This window comes from Panicum virgatum, chromosome 1N (assembly GCF_016808335.1).
Source record: "Panicum virgatum strain AP13 chromosome 1N, P.virgatum_v5, whole genome shotgun sequence".
Lineage (NCBI taxonomy): Eukaryota > Viridiplantae > Streptophyta > Magnoliopsida > Poales > Poaceae > Panicum > Panicum virgatum.
In genome coordinates this window covers 51,375,291-51,389,490 of record NC_053145.1, presented here as the reverse complement: position 1 = coordinate 51,389,490, position 14,200 = coordinate 51,375,291, and the positions used below count along the sequence as shown (strand labels likewise).

Below are 14,200 nucleotides of genomic sequence, written 5' to 3'. Positions count from 1 at the left end.
TCGATGTGGATCGCCAAACTGAAGGAGCGCCGGGTAGTTTCAGAAGAGGAAAGGAGATGCAGATTTTCCAGTTGTCACCTGTGTTCCGCAGGTACATGACATCCCTGCTAGAACAGCGAATCTTTGCAGTTTCAGGATCAGACGGACGCTTGAACAATACAAATCGATGGGCCGGGAAGGAGGTTCGCGCACCGTTGATGCGTCCTGGGTGACGAGGTGGAGGCGCAGCTGAAAGCCTCGCCTCCATGGACCTTCTTCAGGTGCTCGCCAAGACGGTCGCGCGGTGGCGGCGTCCGATAAAACTTCGCGGGCCGGATGAGGCGGAAGTACTGTACGCACAGTAGTGGCGGCGGCCTTTTTAGGATGGGCCCAGGAGGTCGTGTGGACCCACTTGACATAAGTTTTCGACGGCCATGGTCTTCTGGGGAGCCCACATACCGGTTAGGATCAAGGCCCATGGGCTCCCAAGTAAGCCCTAGGGTTGAAACGGGCTTTCCTCGTTTCCCTCCTCTCCAGCGGCGGCAACGGGCCAACGACGCCTGAATTTATGGCGGCGCCGGCGTGAGGTATTGGGAGTTCGACGAGGAGGTCAAGTTTTGGGAGCTTTGTATGGCGAGGCCAAACTGGCATCTATCGTAAGCCCCAACTTTTCACCGCTCCTTCAGATAAAAACCAATTCAGTTTTCGTCCGGTACTCCGGTGCGTCAACCATCTCCTACACTGGCTGGAGGTCTGGAGCTTCTTTCCCCTCGGCATTCCAGTGGTAAAAGTAATCATGCAGCAATATAGCTCTACTGATTTTGCAGTACATATAACATAGGGTAATCTTACACCAATGACCAACACCAACCTGCAGGTTTCAGGATTGCGCAAATCCTGACGAAATTACAGGACACACTGAAGAGGAGGATACAGTGAGGTGGTTCTCATCATGCCAATATGCAAATCTATCTTACATTACTGGGGTGTTAGTAGCTTGGCACTACATCCACAGCTTGCTTCCCCGCTGCGGTTCCACGATCGTCTTCCCCTCCTTTGGCCTCGGGATCTCGTAGTTCTGAGGGTAGCTCACCTCTTCCGTCTCCCATTTCATCTTCGGCACAATTTCCTCATGCTGAGGCGAGTACCCCTGGGGAAAGGGAAAATCGATCCAAGTTTCAGGCTTTGCCGACATTGCAGTTTATTATTATTGTTTTATATGTTAGGCTCAAGTCCTCTGCATCGTACCATGTGCATCTGCATTACTTAAAGGCAGCGATGCTTTAAAGCTACAGTTGCACCTGATTTGTACTTAGGCTGTTCTTGCAGTACTAGTTAAGACATTGACAGTGGACCAAGAACATAGTATAATACTTCTTGGTGGTCTCATTAAAAAGCCTTTTATACCTGATTGCTACAGTTCAGTGCTTCATGTTTTAAGACTGAACTGGACAACGATTGGTTAAGAAGGCAAAACATACAAGCTATAGTATTTGTAGAGAAGTCAAGCAGACAACTAAACCATTGCTTAGAAGCAAAGATTAAGTGTAGTACAGAACAAACTGTGTTTGCATGTATGTTCCTGAATGTCTTGCCACATTTCAAGTTTTGTGGCACATGGACCTTGTCTGCTCTGAAATAAGTTTGTATAAGAAAAGAAAAATGATCTACACACCTCTAGCTTCTGGATCAATTCCTTGGGAGTTGGAGCCAAGACGATGATATTCCGAGCAGTTGGTTTGATGAACCCTTCTTCCACTGCTTTGTCGATAAAAGACAGCAGTGGGTTGTAGTAGCCGTCCACATTCAGCAGCCCAACCTGCAGAATAGCAGAAATATTTGTTGATGAACTGTTCTAGAAATAACAGCAGTCATCACAGCAAAGAGTTGATGAATTTTTGTAGACAAGTGAACGATTTGGTACCGGTTTATCATGAATGCCAAGTTGAGCCCATGCAATCACTTCTAGCAGCTCTTCAAGTGTTCCATATCCTCCTGCAAGGTAAAGCTCAACAATCCAAGGCACTTTTTAGTATGTAGATTTGTAAGGTTGACTTCTAAATGTCAAATTCAGTTTTATCTTTTCGAGATTATGAAGGTTCTTAATTCAGCATTTCAGGATCTATTCTTGAAATTTATTTAAGATTTCCATGCCCTAATTGCAATTGCCACTTATTTTGCTTGTGCAGGGGGAAAATGACTGAAGATTTGAAGCAGATAGCTTTGTCAGATTCAAAGCATGCAACCTTTTTTTCTGATGGAAAAGCATGCAACCTGAACTTTAAACTTTCACTCACATTTCCACTGCGAGTCTATCATTGCAAAGGCTGAAGAAAACGACTACCAAATTTACCAATCACAACTACCGATTCATCACTTTCCTTTTCTCAGGTGACACACACTCATACACTCTCACCGGGCAATGCTATAAAGGCATCGGACTGCCTGGCCATCTCAGCCTTCCTCTCGTGCATATCAGCCACCACTTTCACCTCCCCCACCATCTCACCTGATATCTGCAGCCATCACAAGCAACATGAATAATATTTTACCAGAATGCACCAGCTTTTTGCTTGACCTAAAGAGGACCAACTTTCTGGAGATGGAAAAAGAAATGGAGGATGACTTGATAGTTTTTTTTTTAAATCAGAGGACACAAGTTTAGGGGAGGCAATCATGGTGCTGCCATGCTGGTGTGGGGGACAGGAGGAAATGTGATGGACTTTTTCATTGTTTAGTTGAGCCAGCGTCTGCTGGAGAGATTGTGGTCAAGATCAGCAAGATTTCATCGATCATGTGGGGAACACAATTTCAGTGAGCATTTCTCCTGATCTTTCATCATACGTCGCTTTATTTCCTTTCCCACTATAGAGAAAGACAAACGAGAAGGATCTAAGACAATATCATGCATTTTTCTTTCTTTACTCTTCCTTAATGCACCCACTAATAGACTATTTCCGAAGATAAACATGAGTCCATGATGATTTGTTTCTGCACTTGAAGATAAACACTAGGTTTATTATGGTAGACAAAAATTTGTCAAGTAAATAAGCATGATTATTGTGAGAACTCCGAGTGAGCACCATGATAATTTGGAACTTCGATTACTGAATTTCTCCGGAATATTATTGTTATGTTTGAGGACATGATACCACGTGACACTAAACAATCAGAAGCTAGAGATGGTGAGTAGGAAGAATATGGGTACCTCTCTAGGCATGAGTGTCTTGGGAATCACCCTGCATAGAGGGACAGAAAGATGATAAAATGTAAATTTTATTATTAGAGGCAGACACGATTGATCGAACACTTTTCCGACATGAGGCTGTTTCATCAATCTCTAAGCTATTCTTTTGATGCACTATCAGCTAGTACTATTAGAATTGATAACTCCAAATATGCTAAAAATTATTGTTTTCTTACATACCCAATGACATGCCTTCCTCCATTGTACACTGCTTGAGAGACCAGGCCCATCAACCCTACACTCCCTCCTCCATACACTAGATCAATGTTTCTTGCCACCTAAACAGACCCAGGAAAATGATCTCAAAGGCACAAATTTATGGTTGGTATAAAACCTTAAAGGTATGGAGATTGTCACGTTAATCATCTTACGTATCATTAATATTAATATTAGATGGTAAAGCAAAAACGATAAAAATGAGGTAATATCTCATCAAATGTATGCAGTGAACAAGGAACAAGAAAGTCCTGAAGATTTTGAGTAAAAACGTACGATCGTACAGCCTCTTAAAGTCCATCACTGAAAATAAAATTCTCATGGGAAAGCATCACCTGGGTGTGGTTGATGCTTCGATGGTCAAAAGAAGAGAGTATACTTCAATTAAGATTAAAGCTATGGTATGATTAAGATGACACTAATGTATAGCTATCTATTTGACCAAACAGACAAAGCAACAAGCACTAAAAGTCATAAAGGAACTAAAGAAAGAAGCAAGACAGACTTCAATTACCAGCTCTTTTCCAAGCTCAATGGCAGCATCCTGGTAGCTCTTCTTCTTGCCATGGCTGCTTCCACAGAAGACACATATCCTCCTGAACCGTGACGGCACCGCCGCCACCGCTGGTGCCTCTTCGTCGACCTTGGTCTCCATTGCTTCTCTCTTCGCCTTCTCTGGTTGCTCGTCGAAGTCAGCAGGTGTTACTTGTGGTGGTGGTGACACAGCATGGAGATGGGATATCCCACTACAGCAAGTTTGGCCCGGTTGGCTGCACTTGAGTGCACACCGCTACGTGTGGAGTCGTTATATATTTAAAGGAGCATCCAGCATGCTTTGAACAAATTAAACTACGCAGTCCATTTGAACAGTCAAGAATGTCATGATTGGCTGATTCCTTTAGTGTAGATAAATTTTCTTTCAGTGTGCATATGCATTTGCTCAAATAATGGAATGTCAATGTGATCAAGTTCAGAAGGGCATTGGCTGCCGGACAACAGTAAATTGCAGTGGCATACGGGTGATCCCACGTCAAGGAAACACGCAGAGCCTCTACAACTGCACTCAGTCGACAACACAGGACAGGTGGACGTCATGTCAGCGCCCAGCATCTATGAATTGGCTCTGCCACTAACGAAGGACAAGAGAATTCCATTTAAGAGATGTCTTGATTGCCTGATCGATTCAGTGCCTGCAAAGCTATTAGGTACGTTGTTTGTTCATTCACATGTGTGATGGAGCCATTTTCCTGACCTTGAAGAATTACAGGGACACCAACTGTCCCTTGTTCAGTACATCTCCAAACCTATGATGACAGGAAGGATGCAGTGTCCCTGCAACAAGGTTTAATTGTGCCAGGGCCGTATGGTGTGCGGCTGCCTCTGCCTCTGAAATCTGAATATGCACATGCATATGTTTTGTTCAAAGTTGAAACTAGCATGTCCTCCAGGAATTCGAACGCCGCCATGAACATCTCTGGAGTTTGATCCTGACTGTTTTCAGTGGTATGTAACATACCCTACATATTCATTCTTCAGACGATGTGGTTATTGTTATCCTTTCAATAAAATTAAAGCAGAAGTGTGTTAAGTTGCTCCCTGCCTGACATCTATTTTTGCCATTATCTCCTACGTAATATCCATGCAAGGAGGTGTTTTGATTTTAAGAAACGTTTTGAGAAAAGAGGCGTGAATAGTTGGATCCTCTCGAGACCGCAACTAAACTACCAAGTCCTGTTCCATCCAAAATCTAGATAACAATTATTGTGTCCGGAAAGTGCACGTTGTGGTTCACTAAAGTAACATGATAGCAAACAACCTGTAACCATCCAATGTGCTTCCAAGCAATTTGAGGACAAATTTACAAACCCAAATTGGACGCAAAAAATGATTTTACAGGCTAAAAGAGTAAGAAAAATTACTATTTAGGATTATCACGTGATATATATCAAAGAAATGTCAAGACAATGAAAAATGAGGATAAGTTCTGCAAATCCAAGACATCTTCATGAAAAAACACGCATGCATTTACTAAAAAAATGCTCTAGCTAGGTTATCTTTGGTCAATCTTTTTTTTAACGAATTGGCAGAAGAGCTGCATGTTGTATTTAAATCTTTAGTTAATATTGCTAGGTGCTGATTTTGTACTATACACAACACAATATTATGTCGACCGAAGACAGTTAATGAACTTGCCCCCCCTACACAATGGTCGTCCTGCCGGCGAGCCCAGAAGACAGTGCATGTCCCGTCCAAACTTTTACCCCACTCCCCCGTACAAAATCAGGGAAAGCATGCTCATTGCTCAATGCTCACCATCATTCTCCCGTGTCCCAAGGGCAGGCTCGCTCATTGCTCAACCCTTGGGCACGGAGAGCCTGCAGGCGGCCAACGCGCTGACATGACACGCCTAATTCTATAGTGCTCGTGAACCGTGATGCCCCGGGCTCGCCAAATCCTTCTTTGGTGGCCCCCACGGCTACATAATTGGGTACTGATTTACTGCCACTGTAACAAACAACGGGCAGTAACTTTCTCAAGGCTGAAAAGGTTTCTGATATACCCTGGACATCACAAAAGTAGGTAGCTTAGTTGAAAAACCGATTCGTTGATCAGGGATCTTCTTCCATTCTGAGTGCAAAGGCCGATTCCATGGCTGTCTTCTTCCTGACCAGCGCCTTGCTATAGCAAAGCATCACGACATGCCACATATCAAGGGTCCAGCTTACCTGACCTTCAGGACAAACAAGGTGTTGCTAAAACCATGAAATAAGTTGCATCTGATCGAAAGTTACAAAAGTTCAGGTAAACCACGAGGCCATCTAGCCTCGGTTCAACATAACAACAACTGGAGCCACAGCGCACCATTTTAAGAGGAAAGAAACTTGCGCGGTGAACACTCAGAAGCAGAGGTCAAAGCTAGATGACCTAAACATGATTAATCAATCATCCTGCTCAACCTTGAGGGTTCTGCATTTTGAGTTCAGTCCATGAACACATTCATCATCTTCTGCTGGCTGACTGTGCGTGCCATGCTCCAACCAGCTGCTGACACGTTTGTTGCTCACATCACATGAACCTCTATTGGAACTATCATCTATGTGCCTGTCTTCCAATGCTTTAGCAAGAGTTGTAGCACCATCGTCCTCTGATTTCGTTCTCAGTTGTCTCGTCACGTTCAACCACTTGAGTGACTGCATTTACTTGTTGGGCCTTCTTCTAAAGCTGGGGCTGTGGAGTTTGACAGTTACTTCATTTCCAGCCATTTCAGAACTGTGGAACTGACTAGGCATCGGCATTTGCTGACAATGTCTAAATGAGATCAGAAAGTTCTCCGGTGGTTTCGCTGAGAGCCCTCCCGGTCCCGGCGTCCAACACTGAGCAAGCTGTTCCAGACGAATCGGTCCGGCAACATTGGCATCAGCCCTCTTGCAGGCAGAAGCACATCCATCCATTTACATGAGTTTACTGGTAAGGTAATTGGAGCTTCATTAGCTTTGGCCGTCTAATCGATACAAGCACCCTTGGCACGATACATCAGACATGGTGTCGCAGACAGCAGGCGAAAAGAGCAGGTGGCTGGTGTTTTGTGTCACCTTGACAGAACTTCAGCCACAAGAAATTCCCTAACAACTGTCTCAATAGTCTCCACCTGGTCAGGCCCCCGCGTCGTCCCCTCTGCTAGGGCGACTCGGGCGGCACCCCGTCCCTCCCGCCGCCGTCACCCCCTCCCAGCTCCCCTCCTCCTCGCCGCCGCCGGAGCTGGGCTCCAGAAGTCCGGGCGCTACTAGGATGGCGGCGGCGGGGCATCTTCCGGTCAGGGGCTCCTGCTGCGTCACGACGGCGTCGGATTGGGGGCGACGGTTTCGGCGTCCGGGCGGCCGGCGCCTGGCTTGGGGGCGGCGGTTCCGGCGTCTGGCTTGGGGGCGGCGGTTCCGGCGTCCAGGGGTCCAGATCCGGTGACTGCAGGACCAGATCTACGTTCCCGCGGCCTCCCTCGCTCCTTCATCCTCCTTCATCCTCGTGCGCGGTCTCTGCGGGTCGGCGACGGGGGTAGCTGCGGGGCTGCGCGCGAGGGGCGGGGAGCTGTTTCGCGGCAACGGAACCGCGAGGACCGACATGCAGCCTTGCCGGCGCGACTGCAAAGGAGGTGGAGGCCGCTTGGGGTCTCGCGGCGGCGACGGCCGGCCGCGGGCTGCAAGTGGTGAGCTGCGACGAGGCCCGGGGCGGCGGGGAGACAGCGTGGTGGTGCCGGCGGGAGGCACTGCAGAGGTGCTGGCGTGGGCGTGGTGCCGGCCGGCAGTGGCCCTGTGCGGGAGCAAGGGCGTGGAGGAGGTCCTGCGGCCGAAGTCGTCCGGGGCTGACGAAGCAAAGGTGGAGCTACGACGGCATGGTGCGTGTAGGCGCGGCGGCGGCGTTGCCCCGGAAGGGCTATTGTGGATGTGGTGCCCGAATGTCGCGCCGTGCACGTGCAGCATGGGGTTTGGATGCTTCGGGCGAAAGCCCTTGCCGGCGTTCTTGCCGGTGGGATGACGGCGACGTTCCTGGACGTCGTTCTCCCTGTTGGGGACGTCATTTTGGAGCTCTAACTCTTCCGCACGGGGTTCTCTGGGTGAAAACCCTGTCCATATCCTGGACGAGCGACGGCGGCGCTTTCGGCGTCGTTCCCTCCTTGGAGGCATCGTCTCTAGAGACCCAGCTCGGTTTGTGGCGTTGCCGGCCCATTGTCCACGGGGGCTTGAGCCGGGGTCGATATTTCTGCCACGTGACAAGCTCGAAGGGTGTTGTTGAGCCCGCGCAGCGGCAATCGTGGTCTTGGTGGCAGCCGGGGGTTGGCACATGGTTGTTGGTTGGTTGCTTGCAGCGGACCGCGGCGGCTAGCGTTGCTTGGCGACTGTCAGTGCGGTGTGGGACTGCGTCGGAAGACGGCGCTTGCGGCAACGGCATCGTGGGTCGACTTGGCTTGCAGCGGACTGCGCGCGGGTTGCTCAGCTACTCTGGCTCGCTACTCTAGCGGTGCAACGTCGGAAGATGGCGCAAGCGACTTCTCTAGCTCGCTACTCTGGCAGTAGTCGCTAGCTGCGAGGGTGAAGCAACGAAGTGAAGTCGACCTGCGGCGATGGCTTGGTTGCTGCTAGAGATCTTATGGAGGGGCATCTTTGCTCTCCATCTCGACAGCAACTTAAGAAACGGATCCGGAGTGTGGAGTACTGTGGCAGGCGTGGCAAGGCCCCTGTCTGCAGTGTTTTCCTCGAAGCGACGAGAGAGAGGTTGAGTCCAATGGCGGATGCGGCGAGGCCCCCGCGCGTTGTGTTGTCGTGGTGGCAACTGCGAGACAGCCTGCGAGTGGCTCGGATATGGTGTTTTTCACCCCGTCGGGTGGAGTGTGTTGTTGCAGCGGCATCGCGGTGATTGGTCCTGCATGGCGGTGGCCTTCTTTTGTGTGGTGTCGTCTGCCTCCTTCGACTTTTACTGCAGCATGATCACGTTTGAGGTTTTCGACGACTACAGGAATGTGGGTTGTGGGTGGGTGCTATGGTAGTGCTTCAGTTTTGCTCCCGTCATCGCGTGGAGTGGTGGTCTTGTAGAGCAAAGCTTGAGTGGAGTTGTGTGGCCGTGTTGATGTCCCAATCCAACTGGCAGGTGTGTCTTTTTTCTTTGTTGGTTGTGCCCAATTCGAGTGTTGTTTTTTTAATATAATCGGCAGCTCTCGCATGGTTTGTTTCAAAAAAAAATTCCTCGCTCGTCTCTGCCTCGATTCCGAGTGTCATGGGGCGTGGATTTCCTCGACAGAGAGGCCGCCCACAGTTGGACGCCGGGGATACGAGATGGCGGTGGCAGGCGCGCACTGACTCTGCTGCTTCTCTGCCGGCCGCGAGGAAGAGGAACCCAGGGAATACTCGCAGGACGCCTACGGGGAGGGAGGAAGGGAAGCAGAGCAGCAGCCCAACTTGGTCCACGATCTGCATTGGGCCAATTGTTTTGTTGCGTTAGTGAGGCGGCCTCCGCCTGACTAGTGTGGGTTCAGCTGGGCCGATCCGGTTGTCGTGCCGGCAACGTGAAGCGGTTTGACGGCGCCGGCCGTGCTGTGCTTGGCCTCTTTCTCTTCTTTGGTTAGCTTACGCTAGTAGTATTTCTCAAATTTCAAGTTTAGGTTAAAAAAATTCTCCCATGTTCAAAGTATAGTTGGGATCTGACGCTTCTCATGAGTAAAGGACCACTATATACGGATGTGATAGAAATTCGTAATTATCTAGATCTAGATCTGTATGAGAAAATCTTCTCCTTAGTACAATGTCATGGGGCGGCCTCCTCTGACAAGTCTATTTTTTTTATCCATACCGTGTGTGGCCTCGCCTGCGCGGATACGAAACAACGATGGGCCGAGGGTTAGGTGATGCTACTCAATCTGGTGACTGACAAAGCTTTGGCGACAATTAGTATATGAAGAGGAGCTGATCATTGGTTAGCACTTAATCATTGGTTGATATAGTGCGGAGCCTACGGGGAGGAAGGGAAGCAGAGCAGCAGCCCAACTTGGTCCACGATTTGCATTGCGCCAATTGTTTTGTTGCGTTAGTGAGGTGGCCGTGGCCTCCTGTCTGACAAGTAAGGAATTTTTTATATTTCTTATTTTACAAATTTTTAAAAATATACATCTAATAAAAAAAATTGCGGATCTATACCACTACCACCAAACGAATTGTCTATAGCCGAATGAAACGGCGGTAGGTGCATTGTAGCAACCTTACCACCGGTTCATTCGGTGGAATTTTCCTGACCTAAACATCTCATTTTCAAAAAAAATATAACTAATTCATATAAACTCGAATAAAGATAAAATTTATATACAAATTTTACAACTCGACGAGATCTACAACTTTATAGTTCCAACATTTTCATTTGGAGCCATTTTGGAGCTCAAATAATCGATAAAAGCTTGAGATCTAAAATTTAATTTTAGATCTGAAGCTTGTGTCAAATATTTGAGCACATAACTTCGAATAAAAAAGTTTGAACACCAAAGTTATAGATCTCATCGAGATTTACAATTCTCATATAAATTAAATATGATTTTCTAAAAGGTGTTGTGTCAAGTGTTTAGATAAAAGATGAAATTGGTTGACAAAATTTTGGCGATAATTAGTATATGAAGCGGAGTTGATCAGCAAATTTGATATGCTTAGCATGATAGCATCTCACTTAATCATTGGTTGATATATTGCCTAGCTAGTATACTAAAAACTGGACCGAATTAAAATGCCCTGATAAAAAATACCTCATCAGCTTATACAATACAATATGAAAAAGAAGGGTCGCATTGGGCGTCTTTCCATACGAAAGTTCACTAACAAATCATGCATGTACTCCACCCAAGAGGCAGGCAAGAGCTAAGGAAAGTTGCTAGCTATCTAGTACTACTAGCTCAGTAGCGCTCGATGATCAGTCCTCTTCCTCGACCGTGAAGTCCGGCTCCACGGGCTTCTTGATCGGCGCCTTGCCGTCGATGCTGTGGCGTCGGGACCGCCTCAAGCTGTCCCCGGCGCCCCGCCCGTCGCCGCCCTCGCGCACCCTGATCTCCGTGGACGCGCGGCGGCGCTTGTGGCGCCGCCAGGCGGCCAGGATGAAGCACGCGGCCCAGGTGCGCCAGTGGTGCGAGTAGAACCGGAACCTGTGTCGGACCCGCGCGCTGTGCAGGCGCCGGAACTGCGACGCCACGAAGCGGAGGTCGTCGGCGACGAGCGCGAACGCCTCGACCTCGGACACGGCGCGCACGGTGCGGGTGGAGAGCGGCAGCGCTGCCGCGGGCCGCGGGTCCAGCGCCCACGTCAGGAGCTCCTCCCCGCAGAACTCGCCGGCGCCGATGCGGCACGAGTTGAAGAAACCCGACCGCCCGCCCTGCGTCGTGTTCGAGTCGAGGTAGCCCCGGATGATGAAGAGCATCGAGTCCACGGGGTCCAGCTCCCGCACCAGGCGCGTGCCCCGCGTGTAGAGCGCCGGCCGCAGCCGCTCGCAGATGGCCTCCAGCATCCGCTCGTCCATCTCGTCGAAGAGGGGCACCCGCCGGACGAGGTCCAGGCACAGGTGGCGCTTGATGTCGCGGCGGATGTCCATGGGCAGGTCCCGGAGCAGGGCCTCCTCGTCCACGCCGCGGGTGGCCACCCACTTGTACTGGTGGTACCGCCGCACGCACTGCTTCAGCGGCTGCGGGATCTGCCGGTGGTGCATCCACCGCTCCATGTCCGTGCGCTTCGACCGCCACTCCTCCAGCCGCACCATCGTCGCCTGGAGATAGGACTGTGCCCAGCTCATGCATCGAGACACATATCGAACACACATGTCAGACCACCATTTTCGTTCATTCAACAGATGATATAGAAGGTGTCGATCAGTTGCCACTAGCTTATTACCTGCATGTTGCCGATGAGCAGGCCAAACAGCACCAACCCAAGAACGCCGATGACGATTGCGAAGGCGATTTCACCGATGAACAGGCTCGTCGACAGATTCTGGCCTAGGCAACTGTCCAGTTTTTGTTTGGTATATATATATATAGTACTACCTTAAGTTAAAATCTGATCCCAAACTTCTAAATTTGCGACACATGATCTACGTTACCTCAGGTTCTTGAGCCCCCACCAGAAGCAGTAGAAGTACTTCTGGGTGAAGGACGAGGACGTGAGCTTGGCGTCCAGCGCCTCCCCGTAGATCCCGAACGGGTAGAACCCGTTGCTGGTCGTGCACAGGCTGGTGATGTTGCTCAGCTCGTACCAGATGCTCCTGTTGCCGCTCACCGTCTTGCAGTCGAAGAACATGGTCTGGCACGCCGTGCCCTGCAGCAGGCACGCCTCCCTCCAGCACGACTCCTGCCGCTGCACCGAGAAGAGATACCACAGCGCTCCCAGCACCTGCCCAGAGAATTCCATCAGCACCTGCTGCCCAAGGAAATGGTGGGTAGAGGCGACGGCGGCGACCGACGACGACGTACGTGGCTGGCGAGCATGTAGAGGATCAGGTTGTACGCGGCGCCGGCCCACGCCGTCTCCGTCATGACCCCGGTCGCCATGACGATCTGCCTCGACAGCGGGAAGATCTGGAACAGCCGCGGGAGGTACTGGAACAGGATGCTGAAGCGGAGGATGTTCTTCCGGTTCGCCGTCGGCGACTCGTTCAGCCGCGGTATCACGATCCAGATCACGAACTGCACACATGGCAACAAGAAACCTCTCTCAGTTGTCAGATCCAATTGCCAAAGCTCTCTAGCTCAGTTCCTGCAACCGCCACGACATCGGTGGCTGCTGCGTGCTGACCTGCGGCAGCGGCAGCGCGGTGACGAGGTCGAACCAGAAGGTCCGGCCGAGGTACCTCCTGGCGATCTTGCAGGGCTGGATGACGAGCTCCCCGCGCCCGAACACCCGCGACGACGGCGCGATGAAGGCGGTGCGGAAGCGGAACAGGATGTGCGCGGCGTAGAAGAGGTCCAGCAGCGACCGGATCATGGAGAGCGTCAGCGCCAGCGGGTACTTGAACTCGATGCACATGCCGCGCCGCGTGCCCGTCAGGTACAGGAACAGCGGGTCCACGAACAGCGACAGCAGGCAGGCGGACAGGAAGATCTTGCTCCACAGGTGGATCAGGTGCCCGCGCGGGTCGAAGAAGAGGCGCCCGCCGGCGTGCACCAGGGACTCGAGCTCCTCCGAGAAGGCGCGCGACAGCACCCGGTCCCTGAGCGTCGGGTTCCGGCAGGCCTTCTCCAGGCACCCGCCGCGGAAGCCACCCAGGCGGCATCTCCTGGGGTCGTGACCTTTGCCGTGCTTCCTGCCGAGGTTCTCCAGGGGGCTACTTCTGAAGTGCTGAACCTCGATGTCATTCTGAAACCTGTAGTTTCGCAGAGAAAACGCACTCAAATAATGCTGCTGATTGCTGAAACCTATGTTTAGTATTGTGGCATTTCAACTACTCCTATCTGAAAGTGGGCAATCAAGCAGCCGTGACAAATACAGTCTCATCAGGTTGATCTGTTAAACAGGACTGAAGTTTCAACCTGATGAGAAGAGATGATAAATTTGATCGCCTGGGAAGGCGCTCACCTGACATTTTGTGAAGCAGCGGATGCCATGGTGATCTCTCACAGCTTCTGGATACGAGGATCAAGGTATCCATTGATACAACTTAAAAGCAGAAACTGGTGCTAGATAGGATCGATGTGGAACTTGGCGCGCCAATAGATCTTCAGCTATGGGACAGAAAGTGACTGCAGCATTGTGCTCAGCCATAAGAACTGAAAAGACCACCTGCAACTAACCGAAACAGGGATCTTGTGATTACAGTTAAATGCCCCCAAGGCAAATTGCAATGGGATGTTTCATTTGGTGATTTGGACAAGCAAACACCAGCCACATGATGCTCTCCTCTTCAAATGTATCGTTAGATCCGCTCATACACTACCGGAAACCCGTTGTTTACCCTGTGCTTCAACTTTTACCGTGTGCACTATGTCGGGCACACGACAAACATGCTATTTGCCGTGTGCCTAGAAGGTAACACACGGCAAACATTCAGGCACACGGCAAATAGGATCTTTACCGTGTGCCAAATGTTTAGCACACGGCAAACAGATGGACACACGGCATAGCCCCATCTTTGCCGTGTGCCGATCAATACAGCACACGGGAAACACATACACACGGCAAAAGAGGCTTCTTTGCCGTGTGTTTTTGTTAAGCACACGGCAAATTTGATTTTAAAAAAATTAATTCT

General features: G+C 50.2%; 2 protein-coding genes across 3 annotated transcripts; both read right to left on the bottom strand.

Moving 5' to 3' along the window:
- Positions 1–776: 776 nt before the first annotated feature.
- On the bottom strand, positions 777–7,160 carry LOC120656515 (probable cytokinin riboside 5'-monophosphate phosphoribohydrolase LOGL2). Of its 2 annotated transcripts, XM_039934620.1 has the most exons (7): positions 3,957–7,151; positions 3,407–3,504; positions 3,188–3,218; positions 2,396–2,495; positions 1,904–1,974; positions 1,655–1,798; positions 777–1,129 (listed from the first exon to the last, which is right to left on the bottom strand). In XM_039934620.1, the coding sequence occupies exons 1-7, from the start codon at positions 4,095–4,097 to the stop codon at positions 983–985; spliced, it is 732 nt and encodes a 243-aa protein (XP_039790554.1). In that variant the 5' UTR covers positions 4,098–7,151; the 3' UTR covers positions 777–982. The 2 variants fall into 2 exon arrangements, with proteins under 2 accessions (XP_039790554.1, XP_039790556.1); XM_039934622.1 differs by lacking the exons at positions 3,188–3,218; positions 3,407–3,504 and having other exon boundaries at positions 3,957–7,160.
- Positions 7,161–10,638: 3,478 nt separating this feature from the next.
- LOC120656514 (protein CNGC15b-like) lies at positions 10,639–13,690 on the bottom strand. The gene is made up of 6 exons (XM_039934619.1): positions 13,531–13,690; positions 12,751–13,318; positions 12,429–12,641; positions 12,059–12,348; positions 11,851–11,962; positions 10,639–11,737 (listed from the first exon to the last, which is right to left on the bottom strand). Exons 1-6 carry the CDS (start codon positions 13,557–13,559, stop codon positions 10,883–10,885), a joined length of 2,067 nt encoding a protein of 688 aa, XP_039790553.1. The 5' UTR covers positions 13,560–13,690; the 3' UTR covers positions 10,639–10,882.
- Positions 13,691–14,200: the final 510 nt, after the last annotated feature.

Coding starts and splice junctions, on each gene's coding strand:
- LOC120656515 (XM_039934620.1), bottom strand. CDS start 4,097: ATGGAGACCAAGGTCGACGAAGAGGCACCAGCGGTGGCGGCGGTGCCG. Junction 1,975..2,395: donor TGCCTTTATAGCATTGCCCG/GTGAGAGTGTAT, acceptor TTTACCTTGCAG/GAGGATATGGAACACTTGAA. Junction 1,799..1,903: donor TTGGCATTCATGATAAACCG/GTACCAAATCGT, acceptor GCTATTCTGCAG/GTTGGGCTGCTGAATGTGGA.
- LOC120656514 (XM_039934619.1), bottom strand. CDS start 13,559: ATGGCATCCGCTGCTTCACAAAATGTCAG. Junction 12,349..12,428: donor TCTACATGCTCGCCAGCCAC/GTACGTCGTCGT, acceptor TTCTCTGGGCAG/GTGCTGGGAGCGCTGTGGTA. Junction 11,963..12,058: donor TGGGGGCTCAAGAACCTGAG/GTAACGTAGATC, acceptor AAAACTGGACAG/TTGCCTAGGCCAGAATCTGT.